General features: G+C 42.1%; 1 protein-coding gene across 1 annotated transcript; it reads left to right on the forward strand.

Moving 5' to 3' along the window:
• Window positions 1-14,123: 14,123 nt before the first annotated feature.
• On the forward strand, window positions 14,124-15,719 carry LOC132659039 (zinc finger protein 280B-like; the record flags this gene model as incomplete). The annotated part of the gene is made up of 1 exon (XM_060408539.1): window positions 14,124-15,719. A coding segment is annotated over one exon (1,596 nt), but the record flags the coding sequence as incomplete, so codon positions are not given.
• Window positions 15,720-15,920: the final 201 nt, after the last annotated feature.

Genomic DNA, 15,920 nt, shown 5'->3' on the forward strand with positions numbered 1-15,920 from the left:
TAAGTGCCTGATGCATCATACTAGAGTAGAATCCCACTCAGGATGCTCCTTTAAGTGTCGGATGCACTGATTTACACAGGAGGACCCCAGCCAGGAAATTCGCTCTATGTGCTGACCCATTGAACGACAGAGAAGGATCCCAGGCAAGGAAGCCTTCTGAGTGGCCGAATAGGTGGAACTAGGGAGAAGACTGGCCAAAGACGCCTTCTTATCACCGGATACAAGGGCTCAAAAAAGAAAAAAAAAGGCTCTGATAGGGCCCTAACTCCTGTGGTGTAGTCAGTCTGTGTCCCTGCACCCTGCCCGTTTGACACCACCTGTGTCCCTCAAAGCCAAGCAGCTGCTCCACTTTCACAGTTAACTCTCATTGGAAAAAAGCTGCTACTGGTTAAAAAAACAAATCGTGCAACTATTTGCACAGGATTGCTTCAGTCCTGTCTAACTCTGTGTGGAACACATTTCACCACTACAGAGAAGAAGCTCTAAAATGCATATACTGGAACAACTGATTTTTTCCAGTCTTGTAGCCACTGCTGAGTTTTCCAGATTTGCTTGCATATTGAGTTCAGCACTTTCAAACACTCACTATCTATTAGGATTTGAAATCACTCAAGTGGAGTTCTCTATCTCCGCTAGCTTTCTTTCTATTGATGCCTCTTGCGGCACGCTTGACCTCACATTCCAGGATGTTTGGCTCTAGGTGAGTGATTAGATCATGATGATTATCTGGATCATGGAGATCTTTTCTCCCTAGTTCTTCAATCTTTGCGGTATAGATTTTTGCTACCTCTTCTTAATATCTTCTGCTTCTGTTCAGTCCATACAATCTCTGTCCTTTACTGTATCCACCTTTGCATGAAATGTTCCCTTGGTATCTCTAATTTTCTTGAAGAGATCTCTACTCTTTCCCATTCTGTTGCTTTCCTCTATTTTTTGCACTCATCACCGAGGAAGGCTTTCTTATCGCTCTTTGCTATTCTTTGGTGCACTCTATTCATATGGGTATATCTTCCCTTTTCTCCTTTGCCTTTTGTTTCTATTCCTTTCTCAGTTATTTGTAAGGCCTCCTCAGACAACCATTTTGCCTTTTTGCATTCATGTTCTTGGGGATGGTCTTCATCACTGCCTCCTCTACAATGTCATGAACCTCCAAATGTACTTCTTCAAACACTATATTATGCCTAATCCCTTAAATATTTTCTCATGTCCACTGTACCATCATAAGGGATCTGATTTAGGTCAAACCTGAATCATCGAGTGGTCTTCCCTACTGTCTTCAACTTAAGTCTAAGTCTATAGCAAATACTGAGCTTCCACTCTGAACCTTCCTTCTTACAAGTATTTGTCCACCATTTTAGAGCACTTTCGCTGCATCTCTTTATCTTCACTCTGAAACATACGTACCGTCACTCCTGAAAGGATGCTCAAGTGCATGCATTGAACTCCTACTCAGCCTAAGCTCCACAGTAGTCATGCCGATCTACTAAGCTTGCATTGTGCCGCATGCGTCTTTCACTATTTAGACTATGATACTGAGGTCATGCCGCAACTGCATAGTTGCAATCTCAAGCTTACCTTCTTCGACTTTCAGCTTTTATACCAGCACACATGTTCTGCCCCTCCTAAGCCCGCTTTCTGGAAGAGATATGAAACAACTGTTGAGGTTGTATTCTGGAGCATGTCCCTGTTATTTCTGAATGCATTCTTTTTGTATTTCTTCATATTTCTTTTAAAAAATGATTTAATTGGAATAGAATTATTGTGTATTACTGTGATAGTTTTTGACATATACATCAACATGAATCAGCCGCATGGATACATGCGTCCCCCTATCCTGAACACAACTCAAACCTCATTTATTACCCCACGCTTCTGGGTTCGTCCACAGCACAAGGGTTGGATGCATCTTTCATGCATTGAACTTGCACTGGTCATCTCTTTTATGTATGGTAATGTACCTGTTTCAATGCTAATTTCTCCAATCATCCCATCCTTGAACTCTCCCATTGAGTCTCAGAGTCTGTTCTTTATATGTGGATCTTTTTTACTGGCCTTCATGCAGAATCATTGTTACTGTCTTCCTAAATCCCATTTGTACGCATTAATAAACAATATTTGCCTTTCTCTTTCTAACTTTTTTTTTTGCTCTGAATAATAGGCTGCAGGTTGAACTGCCTTACCAAAAGTGACACAAACATGTGTTTTTCTGTAGCTAAGTAATATTATATTTGAATATATAGCACAACTTCCTTATATTTTCATCTGCTGATGTGCATCTAGATTACGTGCAAGTCATAGCTTTCGGAAAGAGAATTGTAATAAACATTAGCTTTTAATTCATGTTAGGTGTAATAGAAATGGGAAAACAATAAAACCCAAATGTAGAATGATTCAAATTCTACTCGATTGTTGAATATTATGTAAGTTGAAATACTTCAAAATCTGTTTCCTTGGCTGCATGTAACATATGAGGACTCTTTTATATCACTCACCTCTCTCCTTTTCATAAATATAGACCAATTTTCAAATGTTTGTCCAGTTTAATGACAAAATACTAACATAGACATATATATATATATAATATATATAAAATAGAGATATGTTTTCATATCATAAACTGTTGATAGCAAGCCTAGATTTTAGAATTATTTCCACCTCCATGCTCCATCTCAACAGGAAAGAGTCAAAGTTGTTGCTGACTTAATCACTCCAAGAGCTGGGAAACCTGAAAAAGAAACGGAACCTGCACTGAGATTTTCTGTCATATTTAAGATCGAGCTCTAAGTCCAAGACTTGTTTTCCTTTATTGTACTAAGCAGTCCCTTCTTAAGATTGAAAAGCCTGGAAATCGAGAGAGAGAGGTAGGAGATTGTAGACCTCCTCATGTTCAAAAGGAATTTTAATCAGAGAAGCTAGAAAAGACAGAAACTAAGGAAAACAATCAAGTGATAGACAATAATAATGATTTAGCCACTAATCAAACTCAAGGGTCTTTAGTCCCTCCTCAAGGGCCAGCGTGGAGAAGGAAATGGCAACCCACTCCAGTGTTCTGCCTGGAGAATCCCAGGGATGGGGGAGCCTGGTGGGCTGCCATCTTTGGGATCGCACCGAGTCGGACACGACTGAAGCGAATTACCAGCAGCAGCAGCAAGGACCATCGCTGACATTCGGAGCAATATCCTGTGAACAATTTTAGAGATGCTAAAGCCCAAACCAGGCTGAAATGTAAGTGCATAGTTGGAACTAGACGGTCAATGATGTGGACTCCCAATATCGTCACTAATAGGCCATTAGTAGAATGTCCCAATATTGATCACAGACCCCATGTTCCACCCTCACTCAGCCATTAAAATAGTCCCCCTGAAAGTATTTGGGGATTTGTGTCTTTGAAGCACCAGCTGCTAAGACACCTTGCTTCGTCCTACAATAAGCACTTCCCCCGCCCCTCCACACTGAAACCCACAGTCAATTCATAAATTTGTTTGCACAGAAGCAAGTAGACCATGTATGCTAGGGTAACAGTACTGAATATTAAGAATGTGTGCATAGAAGGATGATAAATCACTTTTATTTCAGAAATAAAGTAGATTTATTGATGTGAGTTTTCGATAACCCTGTATGCGAGATAGCAAAAGAGACACAGATGTATAGAACAGTCTTTTGCACTCTGTGGGAGAGTGAGAGGGTGGGATGTTTTGGGAGAATGGCATTGAAACATGTATAATATCATATATGAAATGGGTCTCCAGCCCAGGTTCAATGCATGATACTGGATGCTTGGGGCTGGTGCACTGGGACGACCCAGAGGGATGGTACGGGTTGGCAGAAGGGAAGGGGTTCAGGAAAGGGAACGTGTGTACACCTGTGGTGGACATATGTTAATGTACGGCAAAATCATTACAATAATGTAAAGTAATTACCCTACAATTAAAATAATAAATTTATTTTTTAAAAAAAAAGGAAATCTTCTAAAAAAGCTCCACACCTGCATTGAAACCAAGCACGACCAAGAGCCAACAAGTTCCACAGGAAGACATACCATGCCAATTCTCCAGCAACACAGGAACAGAACCTGGAGCTTCAATACACAGGTTGCCCAAACAGCAAACCCATAGACATCTCAAACCTCACTACTGGACACTTCATTGCCCTCCAGAGAGAAGAGATGCAGCTCCACCCACCGGAACACTGACACAAGCTTCCCTAACCAGGAAACCTGACAAGCCCCTCGTTCAACCCCAGCCACAGGGAGGAACCTCCACAATAAAGAGGAACCACAAACTGCCAGAAAGAGAAAGACCATCCCAAACACAGGAACCCCCCCCGACCCCCCCCCCAAAAAAAAGGCCATATTGACTAATGAGATTTTTGCATGCTTCATGGTTTTGGTTACTATTTCTGCCAGCAGTCTGTATTTTAAGTTGATGCTGAAGTAAACACTTGGTTGAACATTACCCTTCAGTTGCTAGGAGACCAGTGACTTTGTCATGTCACAACTAACCTTCGATTGCTAGGAGACCAGTGATTTTGTGATGTCACAGCTGTTTGACTGGGGGGATCTCTGTGATTGTCCAGAGAGTTTCTCTCTGTAGGCCAGCCAAACATCATTTGAAGTTGCATTGTGTAAAAGCAGACAAATGAGAATATTATCTGAAGAAAGATTTCCCTGAGATGGCACATATTTCTTCAGAAATTCAAGATGGACCTCCTAAAGGTGAGTCCACTGGTTCAGAAACCTCCATTCGATCTTACTGGTATGATTATACAACTGGGGACTCAGTTTTGAGATCTATGATTGAAGAATATGCTTTTCAGGCTTTGGCTGAGGATCTGCTGATCAAAAGGCCACACTACACATATTCTGTCTCTGAAACAGATGATGTGAATGATTTTCTTTCACTCACATTTCCACAAAAACTTTGGAATATAGTGGAAAGTGATCAGTTTGAGTCTATTTGGTGGGATGAGACAGGCACATGTAGAGTGATCAATGAAGAACTCTTCAGGAAAGAAGTCTTGGAAAGAAAGGAGCCTTTCAGGAAATTTGAAACCAAGAGCATGAAGAGGTTAATTCGACAGCTTAATCTTTATGGAGTTAACAAAAACCGACAAACTGTTCAAAGATCGGCTGCACTACCAGTCTTTCTGGAAGAAGAAAACAACATCTCTCTTTTGAGAAAGGTATTCCAAAATTTTCACTTTTTGGCAATGGGTCAGATTCAATCATGTGACCTAGAAAGCATGTTCATATATGTGGCTAAAACGGAGTTTAAACTTGAGATAACAAATTATTGAAAAAGTTGTATCTTTTTGAAGTTGAGAACAGCTGGAGGTTAGAATATTGGATGTTCAACAAACCTTCCTAGTGACTTGAAACCAGATACAAGTTCTGAAGCTACTTAAAGTGGTATTTACTGTATATATACAACATATTTGTAGTTGAGCATATACCTTCTAACATGTTACCTGTTAAAACTACCAACAGAGGTATTTTCTTTGATGTTATTTCATTGCTTCCATTAAAGGAAACTTATAGTGATATGAAGGAATGAAATTAGTAAAGAATGAAAAATGAATATAATGGAGAAGTGGAGAAAAGGGAACCCTCCTACACTGTTGGTGGGAATGCAAACTAGTACAGCCACTATGGAGAACAGTGTGGAGATTCCTTAAGAAATTGCCAATAGAACTACCTTATGACCCAGCAATCCCACTGCTGGGCATCCACACTGAGGAAACCAGAATTGAAATAGACACATGTACCCCAATGTTCATCGCAGCTCTGTTTATAATAGCCAGGACATGGAAACAACCTAGATGTCCATCAGCAGATGAATGGATAAGAAAGCTGTGGTACATATACACAATGGAGTATTACTCAGCCGTTAAAAAGAATTCATTTGAATCAGTTCTGATGAGATGGATGAAACTGGAGCCAATTATACAGAGTGAAGTAAGCCAGAAAGAAAAACACCAATACAGTATACTAACACATATATATGGCCAATTATACAGAGTGAAGTAAGCCAGAAAGAAAAACACCAATACAGTATACTAACACATATATATGGAATTTAGGAAGATGGCAATGACGACCCTGTATGCAAGACAGGAAAAAAGACACAGATGTGTATAACGGACTTTTGGACTCAGAGGGAGAGGGAGAGGGTGGGATGATTTGGGAGAATGGGAATTCTAACATGTATACTATCATATAAGAATTGAATCACCAGTCCATGTCTGACGTAGGGTGCAGCATGCTTGGGGCTGGTGCATGGGGATGACCCAGAGAGATGTTGAGGGGAGGGAGGTGGGAGGGGGGGTCATGTTTGGGAACGCATGTAAGAATTAAAGTTATTAACATTTAAAAAAAAAACACTGGGGGGTGGGGGAAATAACATGAGTTGAGGAAAATAAAGAAAAGGTATTAAAAAAAAAAAAAAGAAAAGAAATATTGTAACAAAACCAAAACTTTATTCTCCCATATGACTACCAGGAGACTTCCAGCAGAACAGAGCATTTAAAAAACACTCTGTAAAGGGCCAATAAAGAAATATGTTAGGCTTTGCGAATATGACCATTGGCAATTAATTAAGTTTTCAGGCATAGAGGATAACCAAAGAAGCTGGCAAGTCCCTCTTCCACCTTTAAGGACTCCGAAAACTGAATTACACACAATTTTCACGTCAGAAAAGAAAAGTCTTTTCGGTTTTCCTCAGCCATTAAAAGTGTAAAGCTCTAAAATTAAAAAGAAGAAGAAGAAGAAAAAGTAAAGCTCATTCTCAGCTCACAATAGACAGTGCAAAAACAGGGGCAGGCTGCCCTGCCTTGATTGAAATGGAATTCCAAGAGGAGGGGCGCCAAGATCCACCGTACGGTCAAGTCCTTAAGCAAAGAACTGGCTTAAGGGAGGTCACCCCTGAGGGCTGTGAGTGCCGGACACCATCACTGGACTCCCCTGGTAGACTCGGAGGCCGTTCTCAGCCCTGAGCCCTGGCGACTGTGCCATCTGTTTTTTCTTTCTTCGCGTTTGGTGAGCTGAGCAATCTTGACCCAAGATCCTTGACATTCAGATTCAGCCTGACCACGCCTACAGCGGCTGCTTTTATGGGGGGAGGGGCTGTGGGGCGGGCTCATCGCGCGCGCATGCGCCCAACTCGGCCTCGCGGCCAATCCGATGGCAGGTGCCGACACCTGGCAGCCAATCATCGGAGACAGCCCGCACGCCTGTACGGGGAGCTGAGGCGGCGCCCCAGACCTGAGGAGGCCTCGTCCCCGCAGGCTCGACTCCTCGGGGTTAATCTTGGAACTGCCTAGGGCAGGTGAGCTGCCAGCAGTTCTGTCTCCTCCCTCAATGGGGACCGGTAAGGACTGGAGCGTGGTTCAGCCAAAGCAGTGCCTGACGGCTAAAGGGAGGGTTTCTCGGGTCCCCACTCGCACGAGGCCTTGCTCAGCGGGGCGGCTGGTGAGGGCGGTGAGAGCTTGCGGCAGGATCCACAGGCTTCAGGCTCCTTTCGCCCTCTCCCCTCTCTAGTCTGGGCGGGCTCTGCTCTCCAGCAGCTTTCCTGCCCAGTGGCGGGACAAGCCAGCTCGCGGAAAGGGCCTCTTAGGCCCCTGGCCCCTGGCACCACCCCCAGCTCTCCTGTGGAAACTAATGTATTTAAACACAGATGCACAAATCTACACGGCCCAACCCGGTTCTGTACCCAGGCACAGTCAGGCAGGAGCAGCAAAAAAACAAAAACAAAAACCAAAAAACATCTATCTAGCAGCCTCTTCATTGCCCTGGTGCTTTAGTTGTTTTCCTGTTTCCTCTGCCTCTCCTCAGACTCCAGGGCTGCCCCGTCCCTGGGGGCCCCGAGATTCAGGCCTTTGGTTCGGGAAGTTGGCAGATGAGGTATTTGTTTGTTTGTTACTGAGAGAAGGGAGGTGGGAGGAAGAAGCTCAGGGCAAAGGAGTTCAATCACTTGGTCTGGTTGAGTGTGAGACGCCTGGTCAGCATCCGCAGGGTAGGACCAGGTAGGGCCTGGGGGATAGAATGTTCCCAGAACAGGGGCCTCACCCAGGCCGTTTCCTCTGCTTGTCCCCAGGATGTGACCGTGTGCTGCCTGGGAGGTCTCAAGCGCTCAGGAGTTCAGTGGGCCCCTGAGGTAAGGTGACAGACATCTTTACAACAGGGACAAAGGTGTGGCTTTCTTACTTTGCGTTTTTCTCCTTTCATTCGTCGGCTGACACGTTGCTGTTGAGAGAGAGTATTCCTGATTGGGGATTACGTGACCCTGATTGCGGGTGCTGACTTCAGGGCCATCATGGTTTCAGGTTTGCAGCTTTCTGAGTGGCAAGCTTAGAAACAGGCAGGGTGACTTGCTTTCGCCTGCCTTCTTGAAAGAAAAAAAGTAAGAGCACCATGGGTCTTAAGCTGTGTAGAGCTGACTCCTACCACTTGGTGAGGCTAAAATGGGGCAATGCACATATCCTAAGGTTTTAGCTGGCAAAGCAAAGCAATGCAGGTGTGGGGGTTCCCTGGTGGCCTGGTGATTAGGATTCTGGGCTTTCACTACAGTGGTCTGGATTCAATCTCTGGTCAGGGAACTGGGGCCCCACAAGCCAAACAGCATGGCCAAATGAATGAATGAATCCAGTGGTACATTCAGAGAAAATATCCTGTGATTTAACATGTTCACGTGAGATTGCTTGCTCATTTCTGTACCCTTAAGGGCTTTTCTTCATTAAGTAAGTCAGCTCCACTGGATGGGGGTGAGGCACCATCTGAGTTCATTTCATGCGAGTAAACAAGATCATAGGAAGCTCTATGCCCAGCCACTTGTGCCTACAGCTGTGTTGTATACTTATCTTGCTGGTACAGCTTTGACTTCACAGCATGTTTTGTTTTGGTCACAATATGTGGCTTCATAGGACATTAGTTCCCCAGCCAGGCATCGAATACAGGATCCTGGCAGTGAGAGGGCTGAGTCCTAAACAAACCACTGGGCTGCTAGGCAACTCCTGTGTTTCGGTGCTTTGGATTGGGTGAGTGTGTGTGTGTGTGTGTGTGTGTGTGTTGATTTTTGCTATATTTATAGGAGAACTGTTCGGTGTGTAAGTATGATGTGAATGGTATTAGAACTTGAAATGTTTGTGTTGTACATATGATCTCAAAATGGAATAGTTTGAAAGAACTTACCACTTGGTATTTCTTGGCCTAGGATCTCTCCTGAGGTAGTAGTCAAGCTTTGTCTGGCTTGGCAACCTCTGAAGACTTAGCTTGTTGAATCTAAGCTCTCTCACTTGTCTGTACTCTTGAAGCCTCAGTTCCTCCTTCTGTGGGCCTCTCCTAGGGGCTTCTCTTGTGGAGGCTGCTGTCTTTTCTCAGAATGAGTGATTCAGGAAAGCGCTTGCACCCATGATAAAGTGCAGAGTCTTTTTTGAGATATTACACATCTTCACTTGTGTATTTGCTTAGTCTCACAGGTCTACCCTGTGATAGATTGAGAGAGAACTACACAGGGGTGGGAATATTAGGAGATTGAATTCACTTGAAGGCTGGTTACCATACCCATTAATCCACTATGCCAGCCTTTTTTTTTATATGATCTCAGCTCTGTCAATGTGAGCAAATTATTTGGCTTGTGTACCCTTCTTGTGTGCTGCTCCAGCTGCTAAGCCACTTCAGTCGTGTCCGACTCTGCAGTCTCATGGACAGCCACACACAAGGCTCTCCCTTATCTGGGATTCTCCAGGCAAGAACGCTGGAGTGGGTTGCCATTTCCTTCTCCAGTGCATGAGAGTGAAGTCGCTTAGTCAAGTCTGAACCTTCGAAACCCCATGGACTGCTGCCTACCAGGCTCCTCCGTCTGTGGGATATTCCAGGCAAGAGTACTGGTTTGGGTTTCCATTGCCTTCTCCAGCTTGTGTGCTCTCTGGCCTGATGTACTCAATTTTGATCTACTCAGTTCTAGACCTACTCATTTCTTGATGTTCTAGCAAGTCTCCTCTTTGCCCTGGATTAAGGTTTCTGTTTCTCTGGATGGTTCCCATCAGCAAACTGACTGACTATAATGTGACCTGTCGTTAAAACTCCATCTTTTGGTAACACATCCTGCTTCTGCTGCTGTTATTTCATATTTGCTTGTTACAGACCTCTGCAGAGTTGTCCCTAGACTTTGTTATCTCGAGTTCTCTCATTTTCCTATAAAGCCACTCTTGTCAAGGCCACAGGTGAATTTCAAATATTCAAATGTCTGTCTGCAAGGTAGGAGACCTGGCATCAATTCCTGGGTGGGGAAGATCGCCTTGAGAAGGAAATGGTAATCCACTCCAGCACTCTTGCCTGGAAAATCCCATGAATGGAGGAGCCTGGTAGACTACAGTCCATGGGGTTGCAAAGAGTCGGAAATGTCTATTCAAATTCTTTTCCTGGTTATTAAATGCTTTTCTGTTTTTAATTGTTGTAGAAAACATCTAACTTAAATTTTTACCATTTTAACCATTTTTGCATGCTAAGTATTTTGCACACTTTCATCAGTCTTTTGGAGAAAGAAATGGCAACCCACTGCAAATCTGATGGAGAAGGGAACGTGGTGAACTTTAGTCCCGGGGGATGCAAAGTTGGGCACAACTGAGTGACTAAGACATATACACACACATAGTCACAGTGTTGATTTGTTGTTGTTGTCATTGTTTTAGCTGTGTTGTGCAGCTTGAATGACAGTTCCCTGGTTGAGGATCATACCCAGGCGCCTGATAGGACACTGTGGAGTCCTAACCTCTGAACTACGAGGGAATTCCCTATCACATTGTTATGAAGCAGATCTCTACACCTTTACAGCTTGCAAAATCGAACCTCTCAACCCATCACTTGTCCCATTAAACGGCAAGTCTTCTTTTCTTGCCCGTTGACCTAGACCATGGACTCCATCATTCTTTTTTGTTTCCTTTCTATTGCTTGACTGTGTTAGCTATTTCATACAAGTAGAAACTTACAGTATTTGTCTTTTTGTACGACTGGCTTATTGCATTTGGCTTGATGTCTGAAATGATCATGCATGTTGTAGCATGTGACAGAATTTTCTCTATATGGCTAAATAATATTTCATTGTGTGTATATATCACATTTGATGGACATTTCGATGCTTCCACCTCTTAGTTGTTGTGCTTCGTGCTGCTGTGAGCACGGCTCTGCAGATATCCCAAGACCCCATGTTAAATTCTTTTGATTTTATATCCTGAGGTGGAATTGCTGAATCATGTGTCAGCCCTAGTTCTTTAATTTTTCGAGGAGCCTTTAAACTGTTTTCTGTAGCAGTTGCACCATTTTAAAATCTATCCGTAACACACAAGGATCCAGTTTCTGTACGTGCTTGCCAACAGTTGCCCTTTCCTTTCCTTCATATGTAAACACACACATATGCACACACAATTTCTTTCATACCCTTTTCCATGATTGTTTATCTCAAATTATGAATATAGTTCCTTGTGCTATACAGTACGCTCTTGTTTGTCTATTGTATGTATTATGCTTTGCATCTGCTAATCACCAGCTCCCAATCTGTGCCTGCCGTACCTTTCCCTCTTGGGAATCACATAGTCTGCTCTCTATGTCTGTGAGTCTGTTTCTCTTTCATAGATCAGTTTATTTGTGGCATATTTTAGAGTCCATATAAGTGATACCATACGATATTTGTCTTTCTCTCTCTTTTTTTTAATTTTTATTTTTACTATGTTTTATTTTACAACACTGTGTTGGTTTTGCCATACATTGACATGAATCCGCCACAGGTGTACATGAGTTCCCAATCCTCACCCCCCTCCCACCGCCCACCCCATATCATCTCTCTGGATCATCCCTGTGCACCAGCGCCAAGCATCCTGTATCCTGCATCGAACATAGACTGGCGACTATCTTACATGATAGTGTACATATTTCAGTGCCATTCTCCCGTATTATCCCACCCTCTCCCGCTCCCTCAGAGTCCAAAAATCTGTTCTATACATCTGTGTCTCTTCTGCTGTCTCTCATACAGGGTTATCATTACCATCGTTCTAAATTCCATATATATGTGTTAGTATACTGTGTTGGTGTTTTTTTTCTGGCTCACTTCACTGTGTATAATCGGCTCCAGTTTCATCCATCTCATTAGAATTGATTCCTATAAAGTCTGCAAGCAATAATGCTGGAGAGGGTGTGGAGAAAAGGGAACCCTCTTACACTGTTGGTGGGAATGCAGTCTAGTACAGCCACTATGGAGAACACTGTTTATAATAGCCAGGACATGGAACAACCTAGATGTCCATCAACAGATAAATGGATCAGAAAGCTGTGGTACATATACACAGTGGAGTATTACTCAGCCATTCAAAAGAATATATTGTCTTTCTCTTTCTGACTTCCTAAGTATTCTTTTGAATGCTAGTGTAGATTCAAGTATTTACTTAATAACATTTGTTGCTACTGTATAAAATGTGGTTGACTTTTAAAATATTTGTCTTCTATTCTGCAAGCTTTATATTAATTCTAATACTTGTGTTTCTTCAACATTTTCTATACTAAATTATCTTATCTCTAATATACTTTGACTTCTTCCTTTCCATTCTGAAGGCTGTTTTTTGTTTTTTATTTTTTTGTGTTTTTTCGTTTTTTTTTTTTTTTTAAAACTACAGCAACAATTCTCTTTTGTTACCTGATTGCTCTGGTTATAGAACTGCCAGTATAATGTTGAGCCAAAGTGTGTAATAGACTTCCTTGTGTTGTTCCCAGTCTTAGAGGGAAAGCTTTCAGTTTTTCATTCTTAAGTATGATGTTAGCTGTGGGTCATTTTACAGGTGCCCTTTGATTGAGAAAATTCTCTTCTGTTCTTAATTATTAAGTGTTCTTTTAACCCCGGTTATGAAAAGGTGCTAGATTCAGGGAAATGCCTTTTCTTCAGGCAGATGTGTTATTTGTTTTATTGTTTTAAAATGGCATAATGTTGATTGACTTTCCTATAATGAACCAACTTTGCATACCTCCCTAAATCGCATGTGATCATAGTGTACAGTCTTTTTTATATGCTGTTGGATTTTGTTTGCCAGTATTTTGTTGAGGACTCTTTCACCTGTATCCATAAGGGATATCAGGTGTGTGTGTGTTTGTGTGTGTGTGTGTGTGTGTGTGTGTGTGTGTGATGTCTCTGTCTGATATTGGTATGAGAGAAAGACTGGCATCATTTTGCCTGCTATGTGGGGAAGAGACGTGTGGCATAAACATGAAGCATTGTTGGATTGAAGTTTAGCCAGGATTAGAGGGAGAAATTTAGGATATATCTGTGTGGAATTGGGGTGAGATTATCAGAGAGCTCATTCTCAGTTTCCTAGGCCTGAATTAAGTGCTTGACATTGAATTATGCTGTTTGTTAACTAGGTATAGATAGATTATACTTTGAATTTGCTACCTATTTTGTTTGTTAACATTTATGAAATTAGAATTTATGGATCAGTTGTAATGTGCATTTAAGATCCATTTTCTTCCATTTTTACTACAAAACAAGATGCCATTGAATAGCTGATGCCTTTTAAAAAAGCTGTTAACCTTAAGTCTAAGAAATAAGCATGTTTGTCTTTAAGATACAAAAACACATTTAAAAGTTACAAATTTGCCCAAGAAGAGGCAACTGGTGTGTGGTTAAGTTAGAATTCCAACTTAATCTCCTATGACTCCAAAGTCCATGCTTCGAAATGCTGTAGAACAATGCTTTTGTAAAAATACTCTCCTTTACATGTGATTTCACGTAATGATCAGTGTGGCGTTTTGTTTTTTTTCCCCCTCTTTATTTTTTTAAGTAGAAGAGGTTAAAGTGAACATGCGACAAAGCTATGATTCTAGAGCCATGTAGACTTGTAGTCGTAGGTTTTTTAGCTGTCATTGAGTCTGGTTGACACTCAGTGTCTTTGTAAGATAAGGGTGTGTATAAGTACTCTAGAGTTTTGGAGATAATCAAATAGCCCATTTTTCTGTACTTAGCTAATCTGTAGTATGTTTACACTTAGGTGGCAGTTTGTATAAAGGAAGCACTGGGACTTGAGGCCGCACCCTCTAAGAATAAAAAAGTATTAAAAATATGGAACTCCCACGTATGTTATGTGAAGAAGAACAAGAGCCAGAAGTACAGAAAAGGGAGGGAGAGACCAAACAAGTAGATGATGATGATGATGATGAAGTGATCTTGGTTGGAGTGGAACATGGAAATGAAGATGCTGACGTGATCTTTGTTGGGATGAGCTCAGCTTCAAAACCAGTCGTTTCAAACATACTGAACAGAGATACCCCAGGTTCTTATTCAAGGAGAAAAAGGTGTGGTCACTTCAGGAGAGGTAACACTCACAGATTACAGCCTGTTAGTCATGTGACTCCTACATCAGAAGCAAAGACTGTCTTGCCAGTGTCTGACTCTGACTCAAGATCAACAGGTAGTCCTATTATTATTGAACCTCTGTCTCAAGCTGATTATAAAAATCTTTCACCACAAATAGTGCCTGATGGCTTTTCGAAGGAGTTATGTTCTTCTTTGATTACCTTCACAAGTTCATTGCAGCATCCAGTAGAAACAGCAGTTTCTGCAGGAGATATGAATAAAAGTCCTCATGTAACAAAGCGAGTTTCCCCTTGTGAAACAAATCGCAGAAATCCCAGAAGGCCTAAATTCAGTGATGGCATTGTAGGGGAACATTCTTTAGGTTTCTCCCCGTCAGGTTTTTTTCATATAGAGACCACTCAGCAAAGCACACCAGACCGTGTCCATACCTCACTAAGCCATGTTCAGAATGGAGAACCTTGTCCAACACCTTTTCCAAAGGACAGTGTTCATTGCAAGCCTGTAAGACCTTTAGGGGAAAATGGACGGACAAAAACTGATTTTCCAAGTTTGGTAAGTCCAAACAAAATTGGTGATCCCACAGAAGGAAATCTGATTGTGTTACTTCGTGACTTCTACTATGGCGAGCATGGAGGAGTTGGGCAGCCAGAAGCGAAGACCCACACGGCATTTAAATGCCTCAGCTGCTTGAAAGTTCTAAAAAATGTCAAGTTTATGAATCACGTGAAGCACCATTTGGAACTTGAGAGGCAGAGAGGTGACAGCTGGAAAACCCACACCACCTGCCAGCACTGCCTCCGCCAGTTTCCTACTCCCTTCCAGCTGCAGTGTCACATTGAAAGTGTCCACACGGCCCAGGAGCCCTCCGCAGTCTGTCACATCTGTGAGATGTCCTTTGAGACAGATCAGGTTCTCTTAGAGCACATGAAAGACAATCATAAGCCTGGTGAAATGCCCTATGTATGCCAGGTTTGCAGTTACAGATCATCATTTTTTGCAGATGTGGATGCACATTTCAGAGCATACCATGGTAACACCAAGAATTTACTTTGCCCGTTTTGTCTCAAAATTTTTCAAACTGCAACAGCATACAGACGTCATCATCGAGGGCACTGGGAAAAGAGTTTTCACCAGTGTTCCAAATGTCGGCTACAGTTTTTAACTTCCAAAGAGGAGAGGGAGCACAAGACCCAGTGTCATCAAATGTTTAAGAAGCCTAAGCAGCTAGAAGGATTGTCTCCTGAAACAAAAATTGTTATTCAGGTATCACTGGGACCCCTTCAGCCAGGATTGATGGAAGTTGCATCCATTACTGTGAACACATCTGATTTTGAATCATCACCCCCCAAATCTAAAAGGAGGAGGTCAAAAAAAGAAAAATAATAGTTAATTCTGCCTTCAGTAAGTCTGAAGCAAGTATTTCAGTCAAAGTTAAAAATCCCATTAAAAACAAAAAGATCACCTTATAGCATTATTCAATAATATCAAATATAGGGAAACCGATGGGTAATTTATGTGATTTTGTTTTAAATAGAGGAAGTACAGTTTTGTTTGATCTGCATATTGAGA

This window comes from Ovis aries, chromosome Y, assembly GCF_016772045.2.
Source record: "Ovis aries strain OAR_USU_Benz2616 breed Rambouillet chromosome Y, ARS-UI_Ramb_v3.0, whole genome shotgun sequence".
In the NCBI taxonomy this organism is placed as follows: Eukaryota; Metazoa; Chordata; class Mammalia; order Artiodactyla; family Bovidae; genus Ovis; species Ovis aries.